The 26,613-nt window shown below is 37.5% G+C and overlaps 1 protein-coding gene across 4 annotated transcripts in view; it reads left to right on the top strand.

Annotated features, from left to right (window-relative positions):
- Positions 1-26,613, top strand: part of LOC124634317 — a 64,681-nt gene that overhangs the window by 19,579 nt on the left and 18,489 nt on the right. For 3 of the 4 annotated variants that reach the window (XM_047169850.1, XM_047169849.1, XM_047169848.1), the window contains exons 2-4: positions 21,057-21,399; positions 22,963-24,381; positions 24,467-26,429. In XM_047169850.1, coding sequence (XP_047025806.1) covers positions 21,103-21,399; positions 22,963-24,381; positions 24,467-26,429 — 3,679 coding nt within the window. In that variant the 5' untranslated portion in view covers positions 21,057-21,102. The remainder of the gene's footprint in view (positions 1-21,056; positions 21,400-22,962; positions 24,382-24,466; positions 26,430-26,613) is intronic. The other variant, XM_047169852.1, reaches the window with a different exon arrangement.

Here is a 26,613-nt window from a genome sequence, read left to right as displayed (position 1 = left end):
CCCGAAGATAAAAAAATCCATAATTTCAAAATGTTCTTGACCTACGTCCACCTAAAAATAAATAAAGCATTACCTAACTTGTTACAACCAGTCGGTGGAGTAATGACCGTGCTCGAGTAATTTCACTTATAATTAGTGTAGTGAGTCACGTTCGGGAATAGAACCGGCGCTATACAGTAAACAGGTCAGCTCAGTGAATAAGGAGTTATGAGCTCGGAGAGAGCACATCTGTGCAACAATTGTTATTGTTCCACACGTTTTTATAAACGCCTCATTTAATTTGTACTTATTAGAAGAGACTGTTGCATGTGGCTTACAATAAGGAAATAAAAGAATAGCGATGTTTCTTGGTGAAGTGACTTTTTTCAGTCGAGCGGCATATCAAAAGTTAAAGATTGAATATCAGTATCTATTTCATGACAATGTTCTAACAGCGTATTCATGCATATTTAGTCTACAATGAGGTATTATTTTGTAACTCGTTGTTACCAATGTTTTTGTTGAGGCTTCTCCCAAAAAAAAAATGTTGAGTATCGATATGGTTACATGACAATGCACGTTATTGTAGGTAGATCATATGTTGCTTTGTATTATTATTGTTGAAGTAAAAGAAAATCTCAAGTGAGCTAGTTAGAACGACAAGCATGTGTAGGAAGAAAGTGGGTTATTGTGGTCGTTGACAATGAGACAAAGCTGTCTCATCATTAGTTACCGCTATTTTGCTTTCTGCGTAAACGCATGTTGTGAGACGTACGCTAATTTCATCAAATTCAATACCCTTTTCAAAAACAAAAACATTAAATAAATAACAAGGTTCAATAGGTTATTTTAGACAGAAGCCTTCATTGTTCATCCGTGGATACAATTATATTTGGATTTGAAGAGACTGAAATAGCTTAGAGATTTCCAAAAATATCATCTATCAATATTTCAATGGTTCAAATAGAACCATCACCATGTCACATGGTGATATAAGCTGAAATAATAATTCTATTGAGAGCAATAGCCTCATCGTTAAGTCCATCTGTTTCCAATTCTCATTGAAACGTGTGATCTAAATTCAGTATAGGAGATCCATCATCGGAGTGTTCTTCAAAAGCGTTCAAAACTGCAGAACGTGCTTTTGCATTAAATGGATATTTCAGGGCATCATTTTTAAAAGCATTCGATTCGGGTATTGGATTTTTAAAGTTGTCTAGAAGTCGGCAACATTCTACATAATGTCCTATATTTTCATGTTATGTAGTTATAGTTTCTTTAATATATAATCATATTGCATGTATAGGTACGTAAAATATTCCATAGCTGATGGCTGCACCAATCTGCACTGATGCATACATTTGCATCTTAATTGTGGTTCGAGGGTTGCATCTTGTGGTGATGGAATGGTAGCTGGGTATTAATGCTGCATATTATTATAAAATAAGAATTTATGAATAACAGATTTTTCACGTCTGTGTTTTCGTCTTTTAAACTGCACTCTCTACAATACCAACGTTTATGCTGTATGTGAACGTGGGTCCTAGTAGCTTCATGTACAACTACTTATTTTTAATACTAGCGGGTTGTCTAATCAATAAAACATAAAAGCGACATTGGCAATGAAAGCCCGGAATCGATGACTATTTACAATTCCAACGTTACGATCACGAAACATGTAAAATATGTAAATCATTACGTTTGTACTTGTTAGTTTAATTCCTGAATACTATTTGCTTTCTATCTATTGGTTAGAAAACTGCTTTATCGATGCAGATGTTCCATTGGCTGTTTTAATAGCGCTTTCTTTTCGCGGTTTTATTTCGCACAACGGCTGGCAATATTCGCTTCTTCTTCGTCTTGATAACTTAAAACAATATTTTCTACGGTACTTTGATAATAGTAATGTTGATTACTATGCTTGAATAGTCTTATGCTGTCCACATTTACAACGCCCTACCAAAATCTGGTAGAATTAATCCATAACACTACCCGTCAAAATTAATAAACAGGTATCACTTTACAAACATGTGGCATGACTCACATTCAAATTTTATAGACAGCTGCACTTTTTGTACCTTTTAATTACTCCTTAATTTAGCGCTCTAAATATACCAGAAGATTATCAAGTATAATACATGAAATAAATAAAATAAAGCTCAACATATGACTCATGCGCAGGTGAGCGTAGCGTCTGTGCGTCTGCGCAGACCGATGACACATAATCGTGTTAACATACAAAATCATCACTCGCTCAGTCTAGATTCTAATTTCTCTCAACTGACGAGGTTCTAAAAGATTTAATTTAATAAAAAATCTGGAAGATAATTTTAATGGAGTTTTTCACTTGGCATATACAGTTTTAGATGACTGTGTTAGTCTCTCCTGTCCTTTGTAAGGATCACAAGACATTTATGTAGAACACGTAAAACACATGCAGATAGGATTTCTTTTTCGTAAATTACTTCAAACTCTTCAGTTACTGTGACCATGTAGGCACTAGCATTACTCTCTTACATTTTAAAGAGATTTCGGTAAACTCGTGAATGTCCGTTGAAAATTCTCGTATTTGTTTTACGATGTCTGCAAACTTTGTTCAGCATTATTTAGTATTCTGGTAATGTCTTCTCTGGCCTGCAATTCTGACCCAGAAACATTTTAGTGTTCTGAGCCGGTCATTGCTACTTGAATAAGATCTATATTTAGCCTTTTATTTAGTAAGATTATCTTTGTAACTCGTGATCCTAGAAAGGCAAAGGAAATAAATGAAACAGCTTTATAATCGATAACGGTTCTATAACTAAGCTTGCCTAGATTCCAAAGTTATAAATCTTCGTTTCTACATCTCCTACCTTACATATTGATCATTCCTTGCATTCTATGTTAATCAAGTGTCTTAGTCTTGGTATGTTTCGAAGTGATCGTAACTCATTCTCTTAGCCACTGGCATCTGTGAATACGACATCAGAATTTCTATGTTCCTCTCTGAGATTGTAGCAACGTTTTATCTAACATGTACTGAATTGTCAACGTGTCTTACATTTTGACATGTTGCATTAGCAGAATTGATAGTACTTGCTGAAAGGTCAAACTAGATTTTGTGCTGCAAAAATTCTACTGGTTACCATCTACTTTGGAACTGGTAGATTTATATTCTATAGCTGCAACACACAGCTCACATTCTATTATTACCAAACTCCTAGGTCTGGCACTACAATTAATCTTAAACAATAACTTATAAGATCTAAATAGTTTTGCCCTCAATCTGTCTTGCAATGATAACTGGATTGCTCTAGTATCCAGGTCAGTGTACCTAGGCGTTTAGAGTATTCAACGCCAAGTTTATTTAAATGTGTATCATAGTTTAGAAGTGCGTTAGGCTGACGCATGGATTTATTATTGTAATCCCTGGTAACTCAGGCTTCATCGTTTGATACTGAAGCATTTTATTTGGCACAAAGGCGAAACAAAGGTACACCTAAGTTTATTGAAGAGCATATTTATTTGGTATGACGCATAACCACTGCTTCAAGTAACAAAAAAAAGGAAGATGTAAGAAATGTAATTCTGTTCAACATGATGGCATTGGTGAAAACGATATATAAACGGTATATCCATTTACATCTGTCACCCATGTGACCAAAATTATAAAAAGAGCAGATTCTTAAACTAAGTATTCAAAACCCGGTGAATCCTCTGAAGTCCACTGAAGTTTTTAAACTGAGCACTTATCCGAGCCTGCGTCACGATCGGTCAGATAGTTGGCAGCCCTGCGGTATGCTGTCACAATTAGTCACTATATTGTGATCTGTGTTCAGATACTTACTATTCGCGTACTGATAACTGATACCGCCACTTAATTGATATGGATGGCTGGGAACGTGCCTATATCAGTGACATGTACTTGTGTTCCATCTATTTTCGAGGTCCTTTGGTAGTGCAGTTTGGTAGTGAAGTAGTGCTAGAACATCACGTGCCAAGGGTATGAAATTGACGACAGTAATTTTTAAAGCTGAGAGAATGGTAGGTCTAAGTGGGATACTGAGTGAACCATTTTAAGGTAGTCTAGGAGAGAAGAGAGTGAACTTTAGACCTATTTAGTCTTTAAGGATTTGTGTGGCTAATATTTACATTAAACATCCGTCAATTTACAATATCGTGTTACTTCCTTCGTATTCCTACCATTGAAAGTGTTATACATTTCCAATGTCACACATTAATAGCTGTTGCCACCTTTGTTATTACTGGTGTGAATTATCCTTACAATACAAGTAATTGTAACCACTGAAGTAATGGAATTCATTACATTGATTGGCACATCATTGTCTTACACACCCACCATTATAATGGTGTATACCTAATAAAATAAGAAACAGATTGCATAATAATCTTTGCATAATCCTTCTATTTAAATATTATAACTTCCAAGACTTGCAGTGGTTTCGATGTAGGCGTTTCTAAGAAACAGTCACTAACCAATTAGTCCAGGGACCCAGGATAAAATTGTAGGACTATTTGCGCGAATTTATCTATTGTCCTGGTTTCCAATCGATTGACCAGTTTACCTACCAATTAAACAATTGGCGCTATTTACTTTAGACAAGATAAGAATACGGGCGGAAATGTTTCACAACTCACTGTTTGCAGACCTAGTTTAGGCAAAGATTAAATAAATTTCGAAGCATCATTTTCAGTTAGAAATTGAATGGTAATCTAAACGAACATGTAATGTATTCGATTCCTAAATACATTCGAAGAGTAGGGAAATAAACTTCTACTAACAATTAATCCTAAGCCTTGGCTCGATACTTGGGTACTTAAACCCCATCGTATAGAGAAGCCCACGACACTTCACTTAATCCCTTAAAAGGCTTTACGATCCTATTTATACTAGAAATGGTTATTCAAATTATCGATACGGAATCGATTCGTCGCCCACTCGTATCAAAAGATGTAAGGAAGTTAGTTGGCTTCCCTTCATCTATAAGTAAATTGTACGCAGACATTTTAATAGCGGACAGTTTTCTAGGTTCCTGTCGACTCGTTATGCCTAGCAAAAAACCGGTTGTTCGCCAATCCGCCCACACGATGTTGTAATCGATACATATCTCTAGTATCGATAACCACAGGGTGTCGTGAGCATGTCGTTAAGTTGATTGTCAATCATTGAGCGAATCGCTCCGAGCATCGACCGGCTTGTAAACCTGTTACCTACATCAGATACATGGAATGGAAGCAGGTTGGGTGTAATCTAGTTTGTAGCAGATTGCCAGCGATTGTTGGCTGCTGCCATCAGGTGGACTGGCGCTGAACTGGATTTGTTGTTGGCTTCTTTGATCTACTTATCTACCCTTTGATGAACGAGGTTCTTCGAAAAGGGCGATCCTTTTATTGAGGTCAGCTTAAAAATTAATAGCAATATTTTTCGTTCAATATGTGGTAGTTTTGATCGTAACCTTGACTTTCCTGATTATTAGTCTTCTATCTTAATTATATCGGTAAAAGCATGTGATGCTACTGGTCTAGAAAGCATTCCCATAACTGCAGCAAAGTGACGTTATATTAGGTCAACTGAGCAACATTATCCGCATGCGACTGTATGCGGACAGAAACCGCGCGACCGAGTCCGATTGAAACCTTAAACTGCTTTTATATGGCGACCTATTTCACGAGGAAAACTTTTTCTTATAAGAAGATTAAAGGTTTAGAGCTTTTATTGGAATTGTGTTCCATTATTTTTATAAGATTTCCGCGTCTATTTGAGATGTAAGTCTTAATAGCCTTTTCGAGAAACCAATAAAGTTTTCAGAATCTACTGCTAATTTCTGTTCCTTGGGAAGACATGAACAGAACCCAAATATAAAGTGGTCTTTGATAAAAACTAGAGAGATATATTTAGACATATTCACCTGACAAAAAGTCGTGGTAGCCTAGTGGGTAAAGAACCAACAACCTCTCGAGTATGAGGGTGTGGGTTCGATTCCAGTTCAGGCAAGTACCAATGCAACTTTTCTAAGTTTGTATGTACTTTCTAAGTATATCTTGGACACCAATGGCTGATAAAAAGGTCAAGGAAAACATCTTGAGGAAACCTGAGTCTGCATTGAGCAAGCGTGGTGATTAATGCTCAATCCTTCTCCGTGTGAGAGGAGGCCTGTGCCCAGCAGTGGGACGATAAAAAGGCTGTAACAGTAACAAAAGTACCTGACAAAAGCAAAAATGTTAAAAGTGACTATCATTTCAAAGAAACGTGAACTAAAGAATGAGACCAACTAGATTGAAATATGCATTAGTAATGAATGATAGCCTGCAAGTCACACGAGCGGTGCAGTGGCCTATATTTCTATACGCCTAGACTTCTTAACTAGCTATTTGCTATCGGAAATTAAATATTGTTTGCTTGCACATAAATTCTTACCGTCTTACCACAAAAACTTTTTAACGTCAGTTTATGCCTTGTCTAAAAAAATGTCAAATTATGACGTTGACATATGGTTCATTTTGCAGCCAAAATTTTTGTAGATAAGTGTAAAACAGGGGTTTAAGTTTTTGTAGTAAGGCCATTAATGATTTTGCGACGTCTAGGACTTACTTCAGTGGTTCTGTTATTTTGAAATGTATTATGAACTGATTGCTTATGCTCTTTCATCTATCCTGCTATACATATATTTTATTAACTTGAAATTCATGTGTTTGTTGTTCATTTCTGTCACTGACTTACAAACATTTTCAGAAAAATAATGTTCAAAATACAAAGAGTATTTTGTATTCGTAACCTGATCTTCCATTCGAAATTCTCCTTACTGTCTCATAACGTCATGAGCGAACTATGTCGGGTATTGTTTTAAGCACTCACTACATTATTATTTATGAAGCAGAGTGAAGCGAAGCGGCGCCAACAATGAGCTATTGATTGCGTTCAGTTTTTGTTAATTGAAATGTTACTCAGGTTGTAGGTTTAAGCTTTGTTGGGGAAATCGTGATTCAAGGCAACATAATATTATCAGACTTAGTAAAAACAAAGTGAGAGCAATATCTATGTATGCTAAGGGCAGACTGAATCCACCAGAATAAAAAATATCAGTAAATAATGATTAAGTATCAACTGTGACAAATGTCGCAACAAAACTATTATCGACTAGCACAACCGTAACATAAATAGATACGCATCTTTCTGAGAAAAGTAACGCGAATTGTTGCCAATTGAAACTATTGCACAATGCAGTAACTAGAACTCTTAACCAATACCTATTTATTACATAGACATTCTAAATCAAAACAACAGGCCTCAAATATTGAGCTCATCCCAATGTCAGATTCAATAATCACATTGCATACAAAATGCATCATCGTACGCCTACGTAGACGTAACACTTCGGCCTATCATTATTACATCACGCAATCCAACCTGGATGAGTCACTCAGTGGGCGATGGCAACCGGTCCCAGGTAGAATGTAGACCGTTTTTACCGGCCCTATTGGGAAAATATTCTGCACGTTTTGTAATTTGCAGCTCACTAAAGTAACTCGTTTTAAGTCTATGCCCTTATTTGTGAGGTTCAATCAGTTTCATCAAAATTATTGAATGCTTACTTATACTTAATGGATCTTTTTTTGCTCTTGAGTTTGAGCATGTCTGAAGTGGATCGTAGTCTCCACCTTGACTAACAGGCTCTGTGTTCATCATCATCATCATCTCAGCTATAGGACGTCCACTGCTGAACATAGGCCTAACCCTTAGATCTCCACAGATACCTGTTGGAGGCGACCTGTGTTCATATTACGAAGTTATTGATTTAGTTAACTTCGATGCTTGAACAGTTCAATCATATCAAATTGTTATAAGCATTCCGTAAGGTGGTCGCTCAAAGACATCCAATCCAAACACCGCTTATGATTCACGCGCATTATTTATTACTATATAGGTAGGTACTTTTACTTGCTAAACGACATCAGTATTTTTTTTTTCATATTAAAATTACTTGCCAAGATTTCTGAGCACTGATAAATTATTCACGGTCTAATTTACATCTATATTATCTCAACTTATTTGCAATGTTACAGAGACTGATACTTTATACCGTGACAAATAACTCGGTATTGTCTACCGACAGTATTGTCTGCGTATCTCTGATTACATCTATAATTATTATTTCAAACTACACTCGGATTTTACTTTTAGTTACACTTTACTTTCACTAAGCAATCAATTATACGGAACGAAATGCTCGCAAAGGCTTGTCAGAATTCTATGATTTATACCATCTCCGCTAAGTGCTTGTGGAAACGTGTATTTTTGTTATAATCTTTGTATTACTGCGTCTTTGTTTAATGTTGCATATAAATGTTTATCGATCTTTTACTTCACTGTCTGTTGTTACAAGGTTTCTCATAATCTCATGCTTACCTATATTTTATACGCAGTTCAATAAAATTTCAAACGGGTGAAAATGTGCTTAACTCAAGTAACATTTTCATAAATGCAGATTATGATTCCAGTCACACGCGGCGTTATGAAACGAAGCCAGATCATTAGGAAAAGGAAAAAGATAAAGTTAGATGCTAAACTGTTAGTAATGATAATATAACGACTTGACGCACTAATGAAATGTTTAACACCGGCTTATTACAGCTGCTATTGATACGAGGAAAAGTTTATTTACATAACCATAAAGAATCACAGAATACTGAAGCCTGGAAGAGGAACTTGAATGATGTATGTGTACAAGTTTTAATATCTAAGAACTGCTAAATCGCAAATGAATGCACCAATTGTCTCAGAGACAGCAAATGATATTCATGTTCTCAGAAACTCTGCTGCATTCAAACATATGAGAATATATTGAGGTATAAACCAATTGACCTGGACGCGAAAGGACAATGGGCGATTCCGGTCCAAATGTCCACCACGAACGAGACGTATATGGCTAGATAGCCCATTAAATATAGAACATTTTTTGTTATGAAAGTAAAAAAAAATATAATGCCAGAAAAAAGTTATAGCAAAATCAAATAAAACATTTTATAGATTTTTTCAATTACTTTTCGTGATGTTTGATTTTCATACTTCTGTAACTTCTGACAAATAGAATTGTTCATTATTAGAGAGAAGACACCACCAGTTACATCGAACTTTCTTAGATCCAGGAACCGCTGAGTATATTCAAGCACTTCTGGCGCCTCTATTGGTTAGTGATTCGTACATCCATCGGGCAAAAAAATATGGGCTGTTTACATGTAAATGTGCCTTACTCATCTTAGTTTTAGATAAAATGCGGAAATGGAAGTGGAATAAAATAAAAAATAATAATGATAACATAAAAAACTACCGAAAATGAAGAATACATTTTTGGCTATAACTTTTTTTTGGCATTGTTTTTTTTTTACTTTCTTAGTAAAAGTTACTCTAAATTAAGTGGACTATTTAATTATATAGGTCTCGTTCGTGGTGGACATTTGGACCAAACTTCATACATTCTTGCCCAATCTCCTTTAAACGCGTCCAAACCGGCGCCACTTAGTTACATCACTTAGTAACTAAATCTTGGTCCTTTCCTTATTATTGGCCCTATTAGCCTTAATGTCGTAAGAGTATGGTCCTTTTACCTCGCCCACGTCGTCTTGTCTTTCTAGACCTAACTAAACATTGTCTTGGTCATCCCACTCAGCACAATTTGTATGCTACCGAACCTCCCAAATCCTTTTATAGAGCTTAGATGAAGGCGTGCGGTCAGTTATATTCATATTTGCATACAAATACGTTGCGGCTATTTTTTTTTTCGTTTGTATTGTTGCCATATTTAAAAGAAGCTTTTTATGACCTTTTGATTGCGTCTTGTGATTTTAATCTATATATTTTATTCAGGTTCGCAACCAATGATATTGATTTATGCCAATATTGCTTTTCATCTCCCTATCTGGAATCGATATCGTATTTAACCATAGTGTGTTCTATTTCTCCCTATCACTGAACGTAATGGCTAAGCTGTAATTTATTGCTCAGAATTGGTAGCTCTGGAAAACAAACATTTGCCTTGGCATATCAAAAGAACTCATCGGAGTTTTCGCAGCATTACGCAGCAAAACAGTAAGTTATCTCCTCCCATCGATCAGCTACTTCCGAGCCCGAAATCCAGGCCGCGGTTTCCTTTCAATCTTCATGCCATATCATCATGATTGTCCCTATGGTACTTGACCCCATCCGCATCGGAAATTACTACCACTTCCATAGGAACTGAGGTCTGACAACCTTTTATGGTTATTAATGACTGTCTTGATGGCTGTCGAATTTTTACATTATCTTCGCTGTTTTAACTTCCTCTGTCTCAAGGTTGTTTATAATGTAAACAGGATTAGGTAACAGTTTATGTAATGTGCGTTATTAATTTGTCGTGGCCTCGTGTATTAGAGAATTATACATGTACACGTTTTTAACTTTCTTTATTTTACGGCTCGTTAACTTATTTCAAGCAGTCACCGCCCTAATCATTTGCGGTATTTGAAGAATTATGACTCTGATTGTGATACTGACCTTTTTTAATCTGCAAATATTTTAAAATGGAAAGGCTTAATTTGATTTACGGAAGGTTACATTTTCCCATTTCGCGAGCTTTTCAGCTCTGGCCACAGAGTGATATAAAAATAGACAGTGTAGTGGCTTTTAAATTTACAATTCACCGTAGTACTATCCACAGAATGATCATTGCGTTCGAAAAAACAAACAATCAAATAAATTACACGCAATCGCAGATATACGTCTTCATCGTGCGTACGATATAATTGCCACTATTACCAAGGCTTCTATTATTTCTATGTCAGTAAGGTCATAATCTGTGTACTTTGCTATCTTACTCTCACTTGTTTGAAAACCAATTTTACTATCATCAACAAATCATAGTTGATTTTTTCTAGAGAAGTGTGTTAGGCTTTTTATTGACACAAATACAGAGTAAAAGTCATTCGTACCAAAGGACCATGTTTTACGATTTTTATGCAAGATTAAGTTCCAGCATTACATCATGTTATTTGTGTAAGTACTTACGATCATTACATCATTTCAGACATTTCCATATCTTAAAATCTTATCTTCTACATTAATTACATGTTCTTCAAAAACTTCAGTTGCTTTACCCTGGTATTATCGTGCCTTGTCAAAACGTTTTCAAAGAGCATTCCTTGTATAATATCCAAAGCGTGGGAGTACCTATTATGAATATTATAATCTGTACGTAATACTTAGCTATTTACTTTCATTTTTAATGGCAACACTTACGATGCTCATCGCGAGGTAATGTGTCATCTTTCACTGTCAGTTTTCTCTTGTTTGTGTTAATTAATTGAATTTAGAGTAGGTTGTTGACCTTAGCGGTTTTGTGAATGAATCTAGTTGCTTGATTTTTTTATATGTTTATCTAATGCTCTATTGAAGATGTGATTTAAAACAAAACTGATAGAGACAATATATATATGTTAGAAATAACACTGATGATATGACTTTGGAAATCAAAACGTGGTGATTACCGATTAACGATGGGACAAATTTCATGAATGTCGCAGTAGTTCAAACACTATCAAGGTTCATTTCAACAATCAGCCAGGTGTATTCAATCCAATTACTTCAGTGGGTGGAAATTATAGTCCTTGGAATTCCAACACAGTTTTTGTCAATAGTTTATAAACTATAATTTGCAATTCTGTTTCTTAACTAGGCAACTGATACAATTAGTTTGATAGGGTTACAAAAAATATTGTCTTTGTGCACGCAATAGAAATTATTTTAATTTCGTTTAATTGGATACGAAATTGTTACCTCCAGTAACTTAAAAAATACGTCAACGAAAGTAAATTTTTCAACAGTCGCAACAATCGTTCCAAATTAAACCTTGCTATTGAAACACCTTTACAGGACAAATAAATATCATGTGGACCCATCAAACTGGTCCTTCAATCCAAAGTAGAAAATTATTTGATTCTCTTCACACAAAACTTACCTATGATATCCTCCTAGCCGATTACCGGCTATGGCGCCTGTTCTCATGTAAGCAGAGTAGCCAACTGCGCAGGACATATTATTATAGTTTCCTGCTAAACTTACCTACCCATAGGCCCTACATAACCATTCTCATATCACAAGAAGACAGTTTAAAAACTACCTCCTCACCGGATCAAGGAACTAGTAATATGCAAAGAATTTCTCGTGAAACAAGATTCGCGTTCACACAGATGGATTACACGTTACATTCATTGTTACACTTCTTATGACATGACAGGTACATAACATTTCGTAACTCTATTGTTATTGTATTAGGTAATACATTGTTTCCGCCTACATTTTCTGGATTTTAGTGTAGTGTTTTAGTTTTTATATGCTTTTGTTTTGTTTAAGGTGTTAGAATATTATGACCTTCTTGTGGGTCTTCATTCAACTTGATGTTTGTTAGATCATCAATGTGATTGAGAATGGGTTCAAATACCCAAATAGATACCACTTTAGTTTATGTTCCATCTTCTTTTATTATTAAGTCTTTCAGGACATTTCCAAAATCATCTTAATTAGCCTTATTTTATGAGGCTAACATAAATCAAACTCCTGAAGCGTAGGTTTCGAATATAATATTAATTCCAACAGCTTTATTTCAGTTCCTATAGCTGAACTGATTAGTAGTAATGACTCGTTTGCGTGAAAATGTTTACCACAAGTTATTTCATAAACTAGCAGAAGTAATTTACGATGTTCATCTTGCCAAATGTCGGTGTTACTGTATCTTAATATTATGTCTTTGAATAATGATATACTACAATATTCCAGTCTGAAAGATGTAGAAGGAATACATGAAGATTTATTGAAAAGGTTCTGACTCGTATTTTTAAAAAAACCTTTTCGGGCATAGCATTTACATTACTTATTGAAGCCACTCGACTTAATAAATATGGTAATACCAACATTTATGATTCTGAGATCAACGTGCCTACGGTTTATGATTTTCGTAAAAAGTAATATTCACGCCACCAAGCACTTAAAATATTTTACCGAATTTTATGAAATAAATTGAAAATTTCACGCATAAGTGTTACAAGTACGAAAAAAAGTATTTATATCGACCGTGACTTATTCCGTACTAAACCCTTGACTTTTAAAGCTTGCCAGCCTACGGAGGTCATTTCTACATAAACATTTAATCGTTAATACATCGTAAAGGCTAGCTATCGGAAACTCGTAAAAAGTAATTATTTTCTCCGTTATTTCACACGTCCGCGTTACTATGACGTACATAGATGTCGTAAAGCGACATGTGTTCCTGTCTACTGAAATGTTTATTGGATTTCACATTGATGCTATTTGAAATCGGCTCTGAAATTATACTGGAGGAAAACCGTGAGCTCAAAAGTAATGGGACTGATGTAAAATTTAATGATGTAACGGACATTGGAGACGAAAAGTTTCGGAAATCTAAAAATTTGTCATAATAAGGTCTGATTATACAGTTCTTTACAGTTCATATCCAGATCCTAAAAACTTGTGAAATACTCTACATAGTAAGACTCCTGTTACCAATTGAAGACAAGGATCATCACACAATAACCGACACGAAAACATAAAGAATATAAATAAGCGCAACAGTGGAACAAAATCCGGTACAACACTCAGAACAAAATTGTACTCAAATCAAAATCCATATCAATTAACTAAATAATCCATTCTCCAAAGAATCTGAAATAGCGTGTTCTGTCCACACAATGCGTCTCAACATGCTTCATTTTGGAATGCGTTAAGATGTAGACTATCTGAAATATGCTCATCAGTGGCTAAGAACTAATTGCCGTCTCATTGTTAGTCGGCATTGACGTCTTTACGATTATGTAGAATTTGTAAAAACTTGCCATTAAACATCATTAAGACAAAAACGTCTCATTAGAATTTAGGATATTTTTTAGATCGCTGTTTTTTTATATAGATGACTTAGCAACATGTCAGAGGTCGTCACGCAGATTTGAGGAAAACAAACTTGTGCTTGCGTTGTCCAGTGTCTATTTTAAGAAGGGTCCTGTTAATACCACACAGGTGTACCACAATTTCATGCGGTCTCCGTAACCCAGTTATTACGACAATAAGCCACAGCGGCTCGTTACAGACGTACAAAGACCCAAGGGACATTTATGAGCTCATGTTACGTAGACATTAGGGTACCATTTCCATTTACCTTCCTTTAGAAGCCAATAAATTCTGGAATATTCGAAATACACTGGGGAAAATAGGATACTCTTTTGCTGTATTTTGAAGTGGTATTTTAGCTGAACAAGCAGGGAAGTTACCGTTCATAAAAGATGTCGTATTTACAAAACTGCTTATATTAATTTAGTTATTCACAATATTAGATTTGTCACAACTCACAACGATCAATCAAGAGACCACACGGCGCGCGCGCACCAATTTGCGCTATGTGTGGTCTAGCTTTTCTAAATTAATACTATGTTTGTAGTTTGTTCTGCTAGTGAGTTTGCGGTGGGAGGTAATGGCGTTGGATAGTTATATTAACTTTTACTATTTGCTTTCTGACGATGACAGACAAATTGTTCAACTTATTATATGTAAGCTAGTCAAAGTTGTTCTAATACTGAAGAACCTATCAAAAGCTCGGTATCGTAAGGCTGTTTTCTTTATTCAGTATTCTTAATATCCTTCCCACTTGATCATAGATATATTGTAGATATAAAACCGTCCCGAACCTATTTCGTATTCTGTAACTTTTCGCAAAAATAAAACCTAATGCTGCCAAATGTTCTAAATTGTATCTAAACTCTAGCTATAAAATTATTCATTCTTGTGCGAATAAAGAACTTAACTTCGCTGTTATTGCGAAACGTATTCCCAGAACAAAATGGAGATAGCATTCATTTTGAAGGTCGCACACCGGAGCCAAGAATACGAGTGCCGCATTGCAGCCTAGATGCACTGACCCGGCCGGTGCAATACTAAGAATTATATATAGGTTAACTGTCGATTACCTATGTTACCGTGTCGCAATTTAGCAATATGTACTACACGAACAATTTGGAACATGTGGGATGTGTCCTGCTTTTGATAAACAGCCAAAACCCATTGTTAATTCTAATTTTATAAGAAGTTATGTACAATTTTTCGTCTGCGTTAAATCATTCTGAAATGTCACTTCTAATTATGATTGCTGGACGCAAAAATCACTAGATTGCTGTCGTAACTTTTCTCGAAAGCATGCGGTTTATAATAGAGAACTTCTGAAGTGAAACTTGAACTCAAACCAAAATAAATACTTGTAATAAGAAGTTGATTGACATCTGTTCGTTCGTCCAGTCATTGACACTAAGCTGGAACATTTTTGACTCCTAAATATAGTTTCAAGTGGTGTTCTCTCTTATGCCTTGTATACGATTGAATCCTCTGATATTTCTTTATCTGACATGAAGTCCACTTAATATCCTTAGTAGTAAAAGGATCTCAATATCAATCTGAAAATATACATTGTTGACTGCACAAAACATTTCATTCAAATAGTTTTCCGGTAATTTGAAACTGTACTGTCACAATGTCTATTGCTGGGCATGATTAAATGTTCGTCTTTGAAATGTTCCTCTGTATTGGTTAATTACAAACTGTTCATTTACAAAAAAAGAGAAAAATATTTCTTCTATCTATTATATTTTTATATTATGTTTTATTTTGTATGTTTTATTATGTTGTATGTTTTGTGATTATGTTTTATTTTTTGTAAGATTGCATTGAATTGTATATGGAACTAATTTCCGAAATAAATGATTATTATTATATATTAACTTGTATGTCTCTACCAGACCTCGGGACTATAGAGTCCCGGATTTTTGGGAGGCGAACGTGGGGCCGAAGCCAACACGCTGAAGCCCTTTTGAGACAACTTTAATGAAATGGTGACACAAAACCGACAATTATCCCTGTATACACTATAGAAATGTACCCAAGGACAATCCCCGGTTCTGTGCTAAACTATTGCTAACTATGGATGAAAACTACTTGGGCTATTGTGATGGGATGCTAGTGGACTAGGAATGGGGATTATTATTATTATATTATTATTACACAAATATATCCGTTGCTTTTCCTCATTGCAGTCTCAATAACTATCAATTAAGTATATTTATTGATTTTGAAATTCTATTACACCGATAGTTATACAATATTACTTAGTTTCCACTTTCCCCGCTCGAAGGAAAAATATTGTTCAACCGTTTATCGTCATAAGTTGTAAAAGTCTACAGAAACTATCCGTTGTATTGTCTGAATAATGTTTATGTTCGAAGACAATGCACTTAGTGATATTGCTATCTTGAACTTAGTGGTATGCTACAGTCTACAGTGTAGTCCCGGACTGCACTCACCTTATCAGGTATTGAATGGGCCTTTGTTTTCTGTTCTATCTTTAATTGAAATTAATTCAATCTATCGTTGTTATATTTTACTTTGTATCAGTATGCAAAGCTGTGTTGTATATTTTCTATTGTGAACAATTATAACGAACTCTACCAACGACTATTTGCAGTTGATTACCTTCGACGGAATCCTCAATCTTTTAAAGCCATGGTATAGGTACATGTTCTCCTAGATAAGTTTTATCTTATTCTCTAGTACTTCCATCTTGTTCTTTCTAAATCTAGATACAGCCTGATGTTTTACCACATTTCTTCCACTTTCACTTTCCTATCACTTTGCAAGCACTGCTCGTGTTTAATTAGCGTGGTAAAACGCTTTGAGAAATACTTTTTCATTTGATGATGTAAAAGTATTAGTTTGCCAGAACAGAACTACGGGTTTCGCGAACACATTTATCAATTTGAAATACACACTATTATTTTTGTCGTTCAAGAAAATGCATATTATTGCAAACTCGGCGAGACAAACAGACCATTATGTCATGTAGCAAAATGAAATGCAACTCAGTCCTGGCCGGAGATACATTTTTGCGTTGCCTTCATCAATGTTATCTATGTAGGTGGCATTGAAGCCACATAACTTCTTCATGACATTGCAGAGAAAATAATTATATGACACATGACATCGAGATAAGAATTGATACATTGGTTTGCTTCGAAGGAAAGTTGACAATATCGAAATAACCATTTAGATTTTTTACAGTTTGAAGCTCACGCCTGCAAAATTCAGCAGAACTAATTGAGCATGAAATATAAGATGTCAATAAACTCAGTGACGATCGCGTTGATTTCTAAGCACCTGCAATAATCGGTGAACGTCCTCTATGCACCCCATCCATCAGTGGTCTCGACCATACCGGTCTAGACGGGCCGTCTCACTCCAATTACAATAATGGCCGGGTGCATCGCGAAATTCCATAACACTTTCACCACTGTAAGTGGCTTTGCTTTCATGTGCCTAATGGCTAGAGAGTATGCTCTTGTTTTGTTTTATTGTTCGAAATGATTTATGTTCGCCAGCTTTTTTCGCGCTGTTCCATGTTACTTGATGTTACGTCAAATGATGAAGTTTTTTCGTTGTTATGTGATACGATAAGTTATTGTTTTGTCACACGCTTTAATTCTCACGCTAAGTAAAATGAGAAGTAATTATCAAAGTGCCGTTTGGTAGGAATTTAAGAGCAATTTGTGCGGAACGTATTTTTTACCAGTTTCTTTACTATAGAGCCATCTAAATCCTTAAAGAACCCTCGTTCTTCCCTAGTATTATTTACAACTTCCACGAATGCTATTATTGCATCGTTCAAATCATTAGCGGTTTACTTTGCGTCTCCGAAAACTAATATGCGTTCTATTTTTATCGTTCCCTCTTCCTGTACGGTTGTCACAGATCCAAATCCGTCATTTGTTCTCAGACGTCTTTCTCTGTCACTACGTGGTTTTAGAAACTGCGGGATTCTACGATTGTTTGTTAAACCTTGGAGGGTTAGATGACAGGGCCTATCAATTTCAGTCGCCAAAGATGTTATTTTTGGAAACATTGTGAATTGTTTGTCAGTTACTAATTGGGCTTTAGTGTTATAAATGTTTGCATTGTCAGGCTTTCATTCATGTTTATTCGTGCAGTATTGTTCATGCCAGATTTATCAATGCTAATGAGTTTACTGGCAAATATTTGTACAATACTATTTGCAATTTGCATTGTTTGCGTTCATTGACCACTATAGTTCGGCCATTCAGAGAATGCGTTCCTGACACGTCGCGATTGAACTGACGACGTAACTTTGCAATGGCGTTGCAGTTACGATAAAAATATTTTTGCTGGTTGTTTACCGTTTTAACAATTGAGGAGCATTAAAACAACATTATTATATCAATAATCAATGAATGTTATTACGTCGTCAGTTCAATCGCGACGTGTCAGGAACGCATTCTCTGAATGGCCGAACTATAATTGCTCATTACCATGGTAACCGTTCCAACATACCAACATGTGCAATATCGAAATTGGTTTTATATCTCCCAAAAGCAGTAAATCCATATTCGCTGGAAATACGTAGTCAAATAAATCTCGTTTCATAATGTAATTTATTGCGATAGGTTTCCATAAATGTAAAATTATTCCACCACGAGGTACAATAAAGAGTTGCAAAACTGCAGTTGCCGGTAAGTTTCGACTCGCAACCTATTTGTGAGTATAACGGCCATATATTGTTGTTAGGTACCTAGATTTGGGTTTGTGGCCACCTTATTGCTCCTACGCGTGTATACTAGAACCTCGTGAACGAAATGGCTTAGAACGGCTTTTTGCTAACGTTTTCACTTACGTAACTAGTTCGACGACCCAAACCGTTTTTGGTCAACTGTTTGTTTATGGTTTTTGTGATTGCATCTCACCTTGAATTTAACGGCTGTCTGCCTTTTGCCTAAAACTTTATTGAAAAGTAATGGGAGCTTTAAATTAATTAGTTATACTCCGCCCACTATGTCAGATTGACCGTTTATAGAAAAAGCGTTATTGGTTTTATAATGGTGTGTTGACTCATCCGCCATTTTTATAGGTGTTTGAAGCATTGTTTTTAGATCAGTATCATCTGCAGGAGCTTCATTCAATGTTTTGTTTGCTTATCTGTGATACGCACATTTCCACTTCTTTATGTACCTCACATGTTTTCAGGGAAACTAGTCTTACTGTCAGATTAGCCACACCCTGCCGCTTGAGTTGAACAAGATCTGGTTTCTTCTACCTAGAATATTTCAACGCCTAAGCAAAACGTTTTCATTTGTAAAATAAAAAGAAGTTTTTGCAGCATCATCATTGATTCTCCAACAGGGCTTGAAACCGCGAAGTAAAGAGCCATCGAAAAACCGTCGAAGTACTCGCCAACTGGGTCGAGGGTGGTTGAAATAACTACCAAGTTGTTAGCTTACAACCCTTCGTAAGAGAGCTGAAGTTAGGAAATAAATCTTCGAGTCTTTTGTTGCGAAATTGGAAGTAGAACTCGCTATTGAATGTGAATGAAATTTTCTAGTTTATAACTTGAATGAATAATGCTATCTTATCAAAACATGTCAAGGTTTCCTTTAAGTCGAATTTGATGACGAGCATTTCATTCATATATATTACATATTCATACTCGAATTAACATTCAGTTAATTCGAGTATTTCCGAATTGGTAACGTCAATACCTAATATAATTGTTCTGGCTTGACGCCAGGGCTGAGTGCTTTCTACTGAGTCGTCACTTATCTCCGGTTGTGCATCATCGACAGCTTGTCGAGTGCTGCTTCTTTTTATGGGCCAAGATTTCTCAACAGAACTTTGGAATATATTGCTCCTAACTGGAATATTGTAGCTGTAAACTATTGTCATTAGAAGTAAATATTTCGAAAAGCAAGTGTTAATTTACCTCTACGTACTAGAGTTTATCGCTTTCTGAAGAACGACGCGAACAGAAACATAATTATATATTGTAAAGTGCTGGTTAGATCACAAATAGGCCACAAATGAACACAAAAGATTCAGTACGCTATAACGAAACTTAATATTTTTACCGTTAATTAAAATCCTCGTATCTCTTCAAGTAAACAGAAACCGAAACATACACGATAGCAATTACAGCAACATCTATTCGCAAGGTTATCAAATAGCATGCGCATGGCCAATTCAACCTCTCTGTTAATAAGGCTTATATTACTACATTGTTCTACCTATCTAGGGAAAAAGAATAAGTAATATTAGAAAAATAAACGGTTGTATGAAGGACTGTCACCAGACTTAGCACGTGTGCCTTGCTGTGTTGCGGTTTGAAGAATATGTGTGCCAGTGTCATTGCAGGCATGCGAAAACTTTTTAACATAAAAACGCACTGCGATATTCTAACATTGCAGATGTGAACATAACTGTACCCATAAAAACTTAAGAAAACATTCATATTGATTCAGTTTATCAAATGAAAGCATATTAAACGTTCCCTCGTTTATGTGCGCTTAATGTATGCTCTATAAGACCTTGACTTAGTCCAATATAAACAGATAACGCTATTTCCACAATACATTTACGAGCCTGCACTTCCCAACTGTGCGCCAAAATTTACGAGTTCGTATGTTTGACTCGAACAGTTTCTACCGTGTTATAATTTACTACAGTGTAATGTAGGTAAATACAAGCTTACTCCTAATTAGCTTCACCGTGGCCTGATTAATACGCTACAAGGAACTCTACAGTACACTATCTACATGTTTACTATCTACATAATTTCATTCACAACTTTATTTAAAGAAAATGCGTAAAATACATCATGTTCTACACATATACTCTGTACAATGATCGTCGCAGTTTGGCGCGCTTCCAAATAAAAGAGCCGAGAATTACAGACCACTATAATAAAATTTAAACTTGTACCTCCCATGAGGGCCCTTCTAAATTCGCCATAGTGTTGACCTAATTCGCTTTCAATCTGGAACGATCCAGCGATGTTTTGTTTATTCGAGGGCAACGCTTTTATAATGGGATTTAGTGTTCGCTACAATGATTTATGAGTGCCAAAGACTAACCTTACTATGTAGAACACGGTGGTATCCAATACATAATCTCGACTACCAAAGCCAACACCACTAATACATGATCCTTCTAGCTTTTAAACATTATGAAATAAACTGTAAAACAAAGTGCTAAACAAAATGAGTTCGCGGGACTATTATAAAGTGTCTTACATGAACAAGGGGGCTGATCGCTCCAGGGTCTCGGTAGACCATGATGTTCTCGACAACGATACGGAGTTCAACGCGAACCAGTTCAAACTGTACGATGACTTCACGACGGACCTTCGGATGTCCTTCAATCCTCTCCGACGCAACTTCCACGATATCACCAGGACTGATATGATGAGGAGGAGGGGAGACCCCAACGATTCTGGTGTTGACATGGAAAATGGAAACCCTCTTGAAGATGTGTCAACTTCTAACGATAGTGATTTGGTAAGTATTTAATACGTAGGAGTCGTCGTAGTAAGAATGATTTGGTTACTCGTTTTATTTCTTGTTTGAACTGTTAGCCAATGTGTTTTTTTTTACCATGAATAAATATGCGAATTTTGTAAATCCTTTCATGCGCTTTAAATCATGCAGCCATGAAGTTTCTCGTTCAACTGGTTACATTTATCTCGTTTGGCTTCGAAATAAATGGGTATATAAAAATTGCAATTGGCTGGAACTTTTAAATTGAACCGTGTTTTTCAACTTAATTTATATGAAGTATTCATAACAGATATTGACTTTCGTTTATTCTTTATTCTTGGGATTGTATAAAACTTATTTTATTTCCATTTAAAACTATTTGATGAACCAATAGTTCCTATAAATGCAATCAATGCCATCCGGGGCGACGTCCGAATACTACAAAGTACAATTAGCGATGGTCGGCGCCATACCATTGTGCTCACCGGACGGTAGCGCCTCGTCTAGCCATTGTCCGGCCAAGCCAATGGGCAATGGCAACTTGAGACAATACTCTATGACACAATCACTTCATTTGGAAGGAAAGGGGTACTTTGTGGGGTCATTGAATCACTTATTTGCTGTAAGATCTATCTGTTCCTTCAATATAAATGTTACTTGATATGCAGAATGTCATTTCTAAGAACCTTATTCTGTTTATGGCAAACTTCCTCAATCAGCCCACAATTATGTATTTAGACTAATCAAAACAATAAAGTCTTTAAGACGCTCTCAAAATTGCGTGCTTTAAACTCATATACCACATCCAAACTTGTTACATTCCCATTAAAGTGACCCGATTCGAACATTCGCATCTTGTTTCATAAAACTAACGATCCAAGGGGAACTTGCTAATAGGACTTTATGACGTAAGCGGTAACACTATTACATTGTAGACCGTGACTCATTGTGATGTTATACGCATTATCTCCATACGGGTGGCCAATGTGGTCATACGTGACACACAAATGTATTGCGTTTCATACTGGTACAGCTTAATTAAGAACTAGATTTATATTTGGTAACATCATCCATAATGTCTGCACGATGAACCTTGTGAAGAAGATAAATAGAAGTGCAATATATTTTTCTTTGAAATGGATGATTCATTTTACCGCTAACTGCACTTCATTGAGTCTCATCACATTAGGTATTCCAACCCCGTTATTACTAGCCATGTTGACTGTTAATATATTTAACTGTAACTTATATTACGAAGGCTTATTTAATCACTTAGCACAATATCGTCCATAAGTATTTGCTTCGGAATTAAGGATATTGCACATATGGTCTCGCACAACGCACGCGCCACTTTTCAAGCCAGGCCAACCGGTATTTTAACCCGTCCACAAATAAATACGAAGTTAAGTACGCCACGGTTACGTTTCGACCAACTGGCCTTGACCATACATGTAATTTAAGTGCAGTATTCATTTCGGGCAACATTCATCAAGCATTACCTCACCACTAGGAGTCCTTAACCTTGACTCCGTTACCCTTAAATAGTCTGGTATTTAATTTAGTTTTTTTTTCCAATTGTTGCAGTTGGAGAACGAAGTGATGGTAGATCCTTGGAGCAGCATGGACTCCTCGAATTCACCGTTAACTGACTCCGGACCCTCGGCAAGTGAAGACTGCACCCCTTCCACTTCGAGTGAGCCCCATCGCGGGCCTCTAGATGCGTCTTCCCCTCTTTCGCCTGACTCGCGCCGCATACCCAACCCAAAAGACACCAAAACCAAGATTGCCCCCAAACACATTCCTCCAAAATCTTCAGACAAGGCGCGTTCGCGAGAGCTTACCCTTGAACTAGAGACCCTAGAGCCCGATCTTATTTCACGCCGGCCACATTTTCTTGACGAAGATTACCAACCGCCGTCCAAATCAAACATCGAATGCCGAATCCCCAAACCGCACTTCCTCGACCACTCACCGTCGCCTGATGAGTTTGATGAACGTAGTGACATCACAAACCCGAACTTCCTAGACGATGATGTCGAAGGCGACGACAATAATGCACAAAAGAAGGCTGGTGCTCTACCAAAGCGACCACAGAAAAACCAGCCTTCAACTTACTCCAGCTCTGAAGATCGGCCGCATAGAACAAGTTACCGAAGCGCTTTACATTATGGGTTAGAAAGTGCGGCACGATCGAGTGAGCGGGACAAAAGGGCTTCCCAACTATACAGAGGGACCTGGCCAGGAGAGCGCGATGTCTGGACAGGTCATGATTCCGCCAGCGTTCGCAGTTTCTCTAGTAACGGTTCCGCAGAGGGGGCGAGACCCTCATCTAACTTAGAAAATAAAATGGAATGCGTTTGTTCCTTAATTTCTCTATTAAGTTTATCACCAGAAAACAACGCAGACTTAAGCGGACCTTTGTTAGATATGAGCCGATCAGTTGAAAGTTGCATTGCTATGCGGCAAGCAGGATGCATCCCGTTACTCGTTCAGTTAATACATTCGAAAGTCCCTAGAGAAACTCGAGATCGCGCGGCGAAGGCGCTTCGTAACATAATCCACACACAGACTGATGACAAAGCAGGGAGAAGAGAAGCCCGAGTCTGGAGGTTGTTAGAACAAGTCAGAGAGTACTGTTACGTTTTAGAAGATCTCGTAGAAATGAGGAAAGAAGGAAAGGAAGTTATAGAAGATGATGCGACCAAACATCCGAGTCAGAGTGTAGCAGCTCTGATGAAGCTATCTTTCGATGAAGAGCACAGACATGTGGTGTGTCAACTGGGAGGATTGCAAGCGCTGGCTGCGTTAGTAAGCGGTGACCAGGCGGCACACGGCAGCAGAACTGATGACAACACATGTCTAACCATGAGGAAGTACGCCGGGATGACATTAACGAACCTCACCTTTGGAGATGGCAACAACAAGTCCTTGCTCTGCTCCTTCAAGGACTTCATGCTGGCTCTGGTTGAGCAGCTGGAGTCACCGAACGATGACATGCGACAGGTACGTTACCTTATTCTTAGTCAGTAATAATGTAGGTTAAGTTTGGAAAAAATCAAATAATCACAAAAAAATATTCATTTTGCAGGTAACAGCAGCTGTTCTGCGAAATCTTTCCTGGAGAGCAGATACCAACAGCAAGCAAGTGCTGAGAGAAGTAGGCGCCGTCAAAGGTTTGACTAAAGCCGCAATGACGTGTCAAAAAGAAGCCACGCTGAAGTCAGTCCTCTCAGCGCTCTGGAACTTGACAGCTCATTGCTCAATGAACAAGGTAGCCTTGTGTTCAGTTGATGGAGCTCTAGGGTTCCTTGTGGACATGCTCAGCTACAACTCACCGACGAAAACATTAGCTATAGTGGAAAACGCAGGTGGCATCATGAGGAACGTGTCGAGTCACATCGCCGTTCGAGAAGATTACAGGCAAATTCTCCGCGAGAGAAATTGTTTAAGTGTCTTACTGCAGCACCTCAAGTCTCCGAGTCTCACTGTTGTCAGCAACTCTTGTGGCACGCTATGGAACCTGTCCGCGCGATGCCCACAAGACCAACAATTCCTATGGGACCACGGAGCGGTGCCGATGCTCAGAAGCCTCATCCACTCCAAGCATAAAATGATTGCGATGGGTTCAAGCGCAGCCCTCAAAAATTTGCTCAATTCCAAGCCTGGCAAGACGCACATAATCTCTTTAGATACGACGGCTAGAAATATGAATCTTCCAGCACTTCCAACCCTGGGAGCGAGAAAGCAAAAAGCTCTGGAACAAGAATTGGACCAAAACCTGGCCGAGACATGCGACAATATTGAACCGGCAACGTCTCCGACTACAAGTAATCGGGAAGAAAAGAATCTGTTCACAGCCACTGAAAGGCAAATCGCCATGAATTTAGAGCGACACAGGATGACGTCTAGTTCGCCACTTATGGGTACGCTGACTTCCCAAATATCTTTAAGTCACAGCGCACATTTGGCTAGCTACTTGAGCTGCAGTAACACGTTATTGAAAGGTGCTCTCGTCACTCGTTCAAACACGGGCAGTGCGGGTAACGTCAACAGATCAGAGAGCAAGGATTCCGTCACCAGTACTCATTCAGACTCCGTGTTCGAAAGAGTTATGCGTCCTGGCAAAGTGCCAGTACCTACGCCTCGGAACAAAGACCTAGTGAAGAGTGAAACTTCCAGTGAAACGTTTAAAGGATCTTCGAAGCAACACAAAGACAACTCTTTCCTTCGATATCCCACTCAACCTCCAATTCCTCCTCCTAGAAGTACCACAGAAATGAGAACAAATTATACAGAATCTGGTTTTGACGTCGACCAGGATTCTTGCGACCAGCCCATAGACTTCAGTAGGAAATACTCGGAGACTAAAAATACCGAGTCTGAGGTTGAAAAGCCAAAGGCAGATAACAAAAAGTATTCGAAGAAAGACAGCCCCACCACGTTCGGTGATTATCAGGAGACGGATTTAGACCAGCCTACGGACTATTCGTTACGTTACGCTGAACACCAATCGGAGACAGGTTCAGACTTGTCCGAGCCGCCTGGTCCCTCCGTCCACGAGGACACCATCAAACATTTCGCAACTGAAGGCACTCCTTACGAAACTCCTGCCATCTTCTCAACAGCTACTTCAATGTCAGATTTGAGGGTTATCGGGAAGGACAATAAGAAAGCCGCGACCACTGTCAAACCGAATCCTGAGGCGATGACGCATTCTGACGAAAAGGACACTTGTTCCATCGAAGACCCGCCGAACATCGACAACGACAGAGCAGCTTCAACGCCCCAACCTATCTCTGTGTCCGAACCGATACCTGAGAAACGAGAAGATTTTGACAGTAAGTTCAGCTCGGGGATGATAAGTCCTGAGAAGCCGGTGAACTATTGCGATGAGGGTACTCCTGGGTACTTCTCGAGAGTGAGCTCTTTGAGCAGTCTTGGCGAGCCCACTGAAGAGGACTGTTTAGCTAAGAGGAATGCTATGGCGACCATCAACGTGGACCCAAGTCCTCCCGAACAAAATACCAGCAGTTCTGCTAAGGACAAAGAAGGTAATTACATCTTAATAAACAAACAATATTATGAAAGGAATTGTGAAGAGCAACGGATATGACAAAGAAAAACATTCCCATCCGAGCTTCTTCTTAACTTTCTCTTATTCCAATGCTTTTTTCTTCTTATCCATATCATTATCATCAATTTCTTCGAAAAGGGCTAATTTATCAGCCTTAGGTA

This window comes from Helicoverpa zea, chromosome 11 (assembly GCF_022581195.2).
Source record: "Helicoverpa zea isolate HzStark_Cry1AcR chromosome 11, ilHelZeax1.1, whole genome shotgun sequence".
NCBI classification, from domain to species: Eukaryota; Metazoa; Arthropoda; class Insecta; order Lepidoptera; family Noctuidae; genus Helicoverpa; species Helicoverpa zea.
Note: the sequence above shows the minus strand (reverse complement) of the source record. Positions and strands in the feature narration are given on the sequence as shown.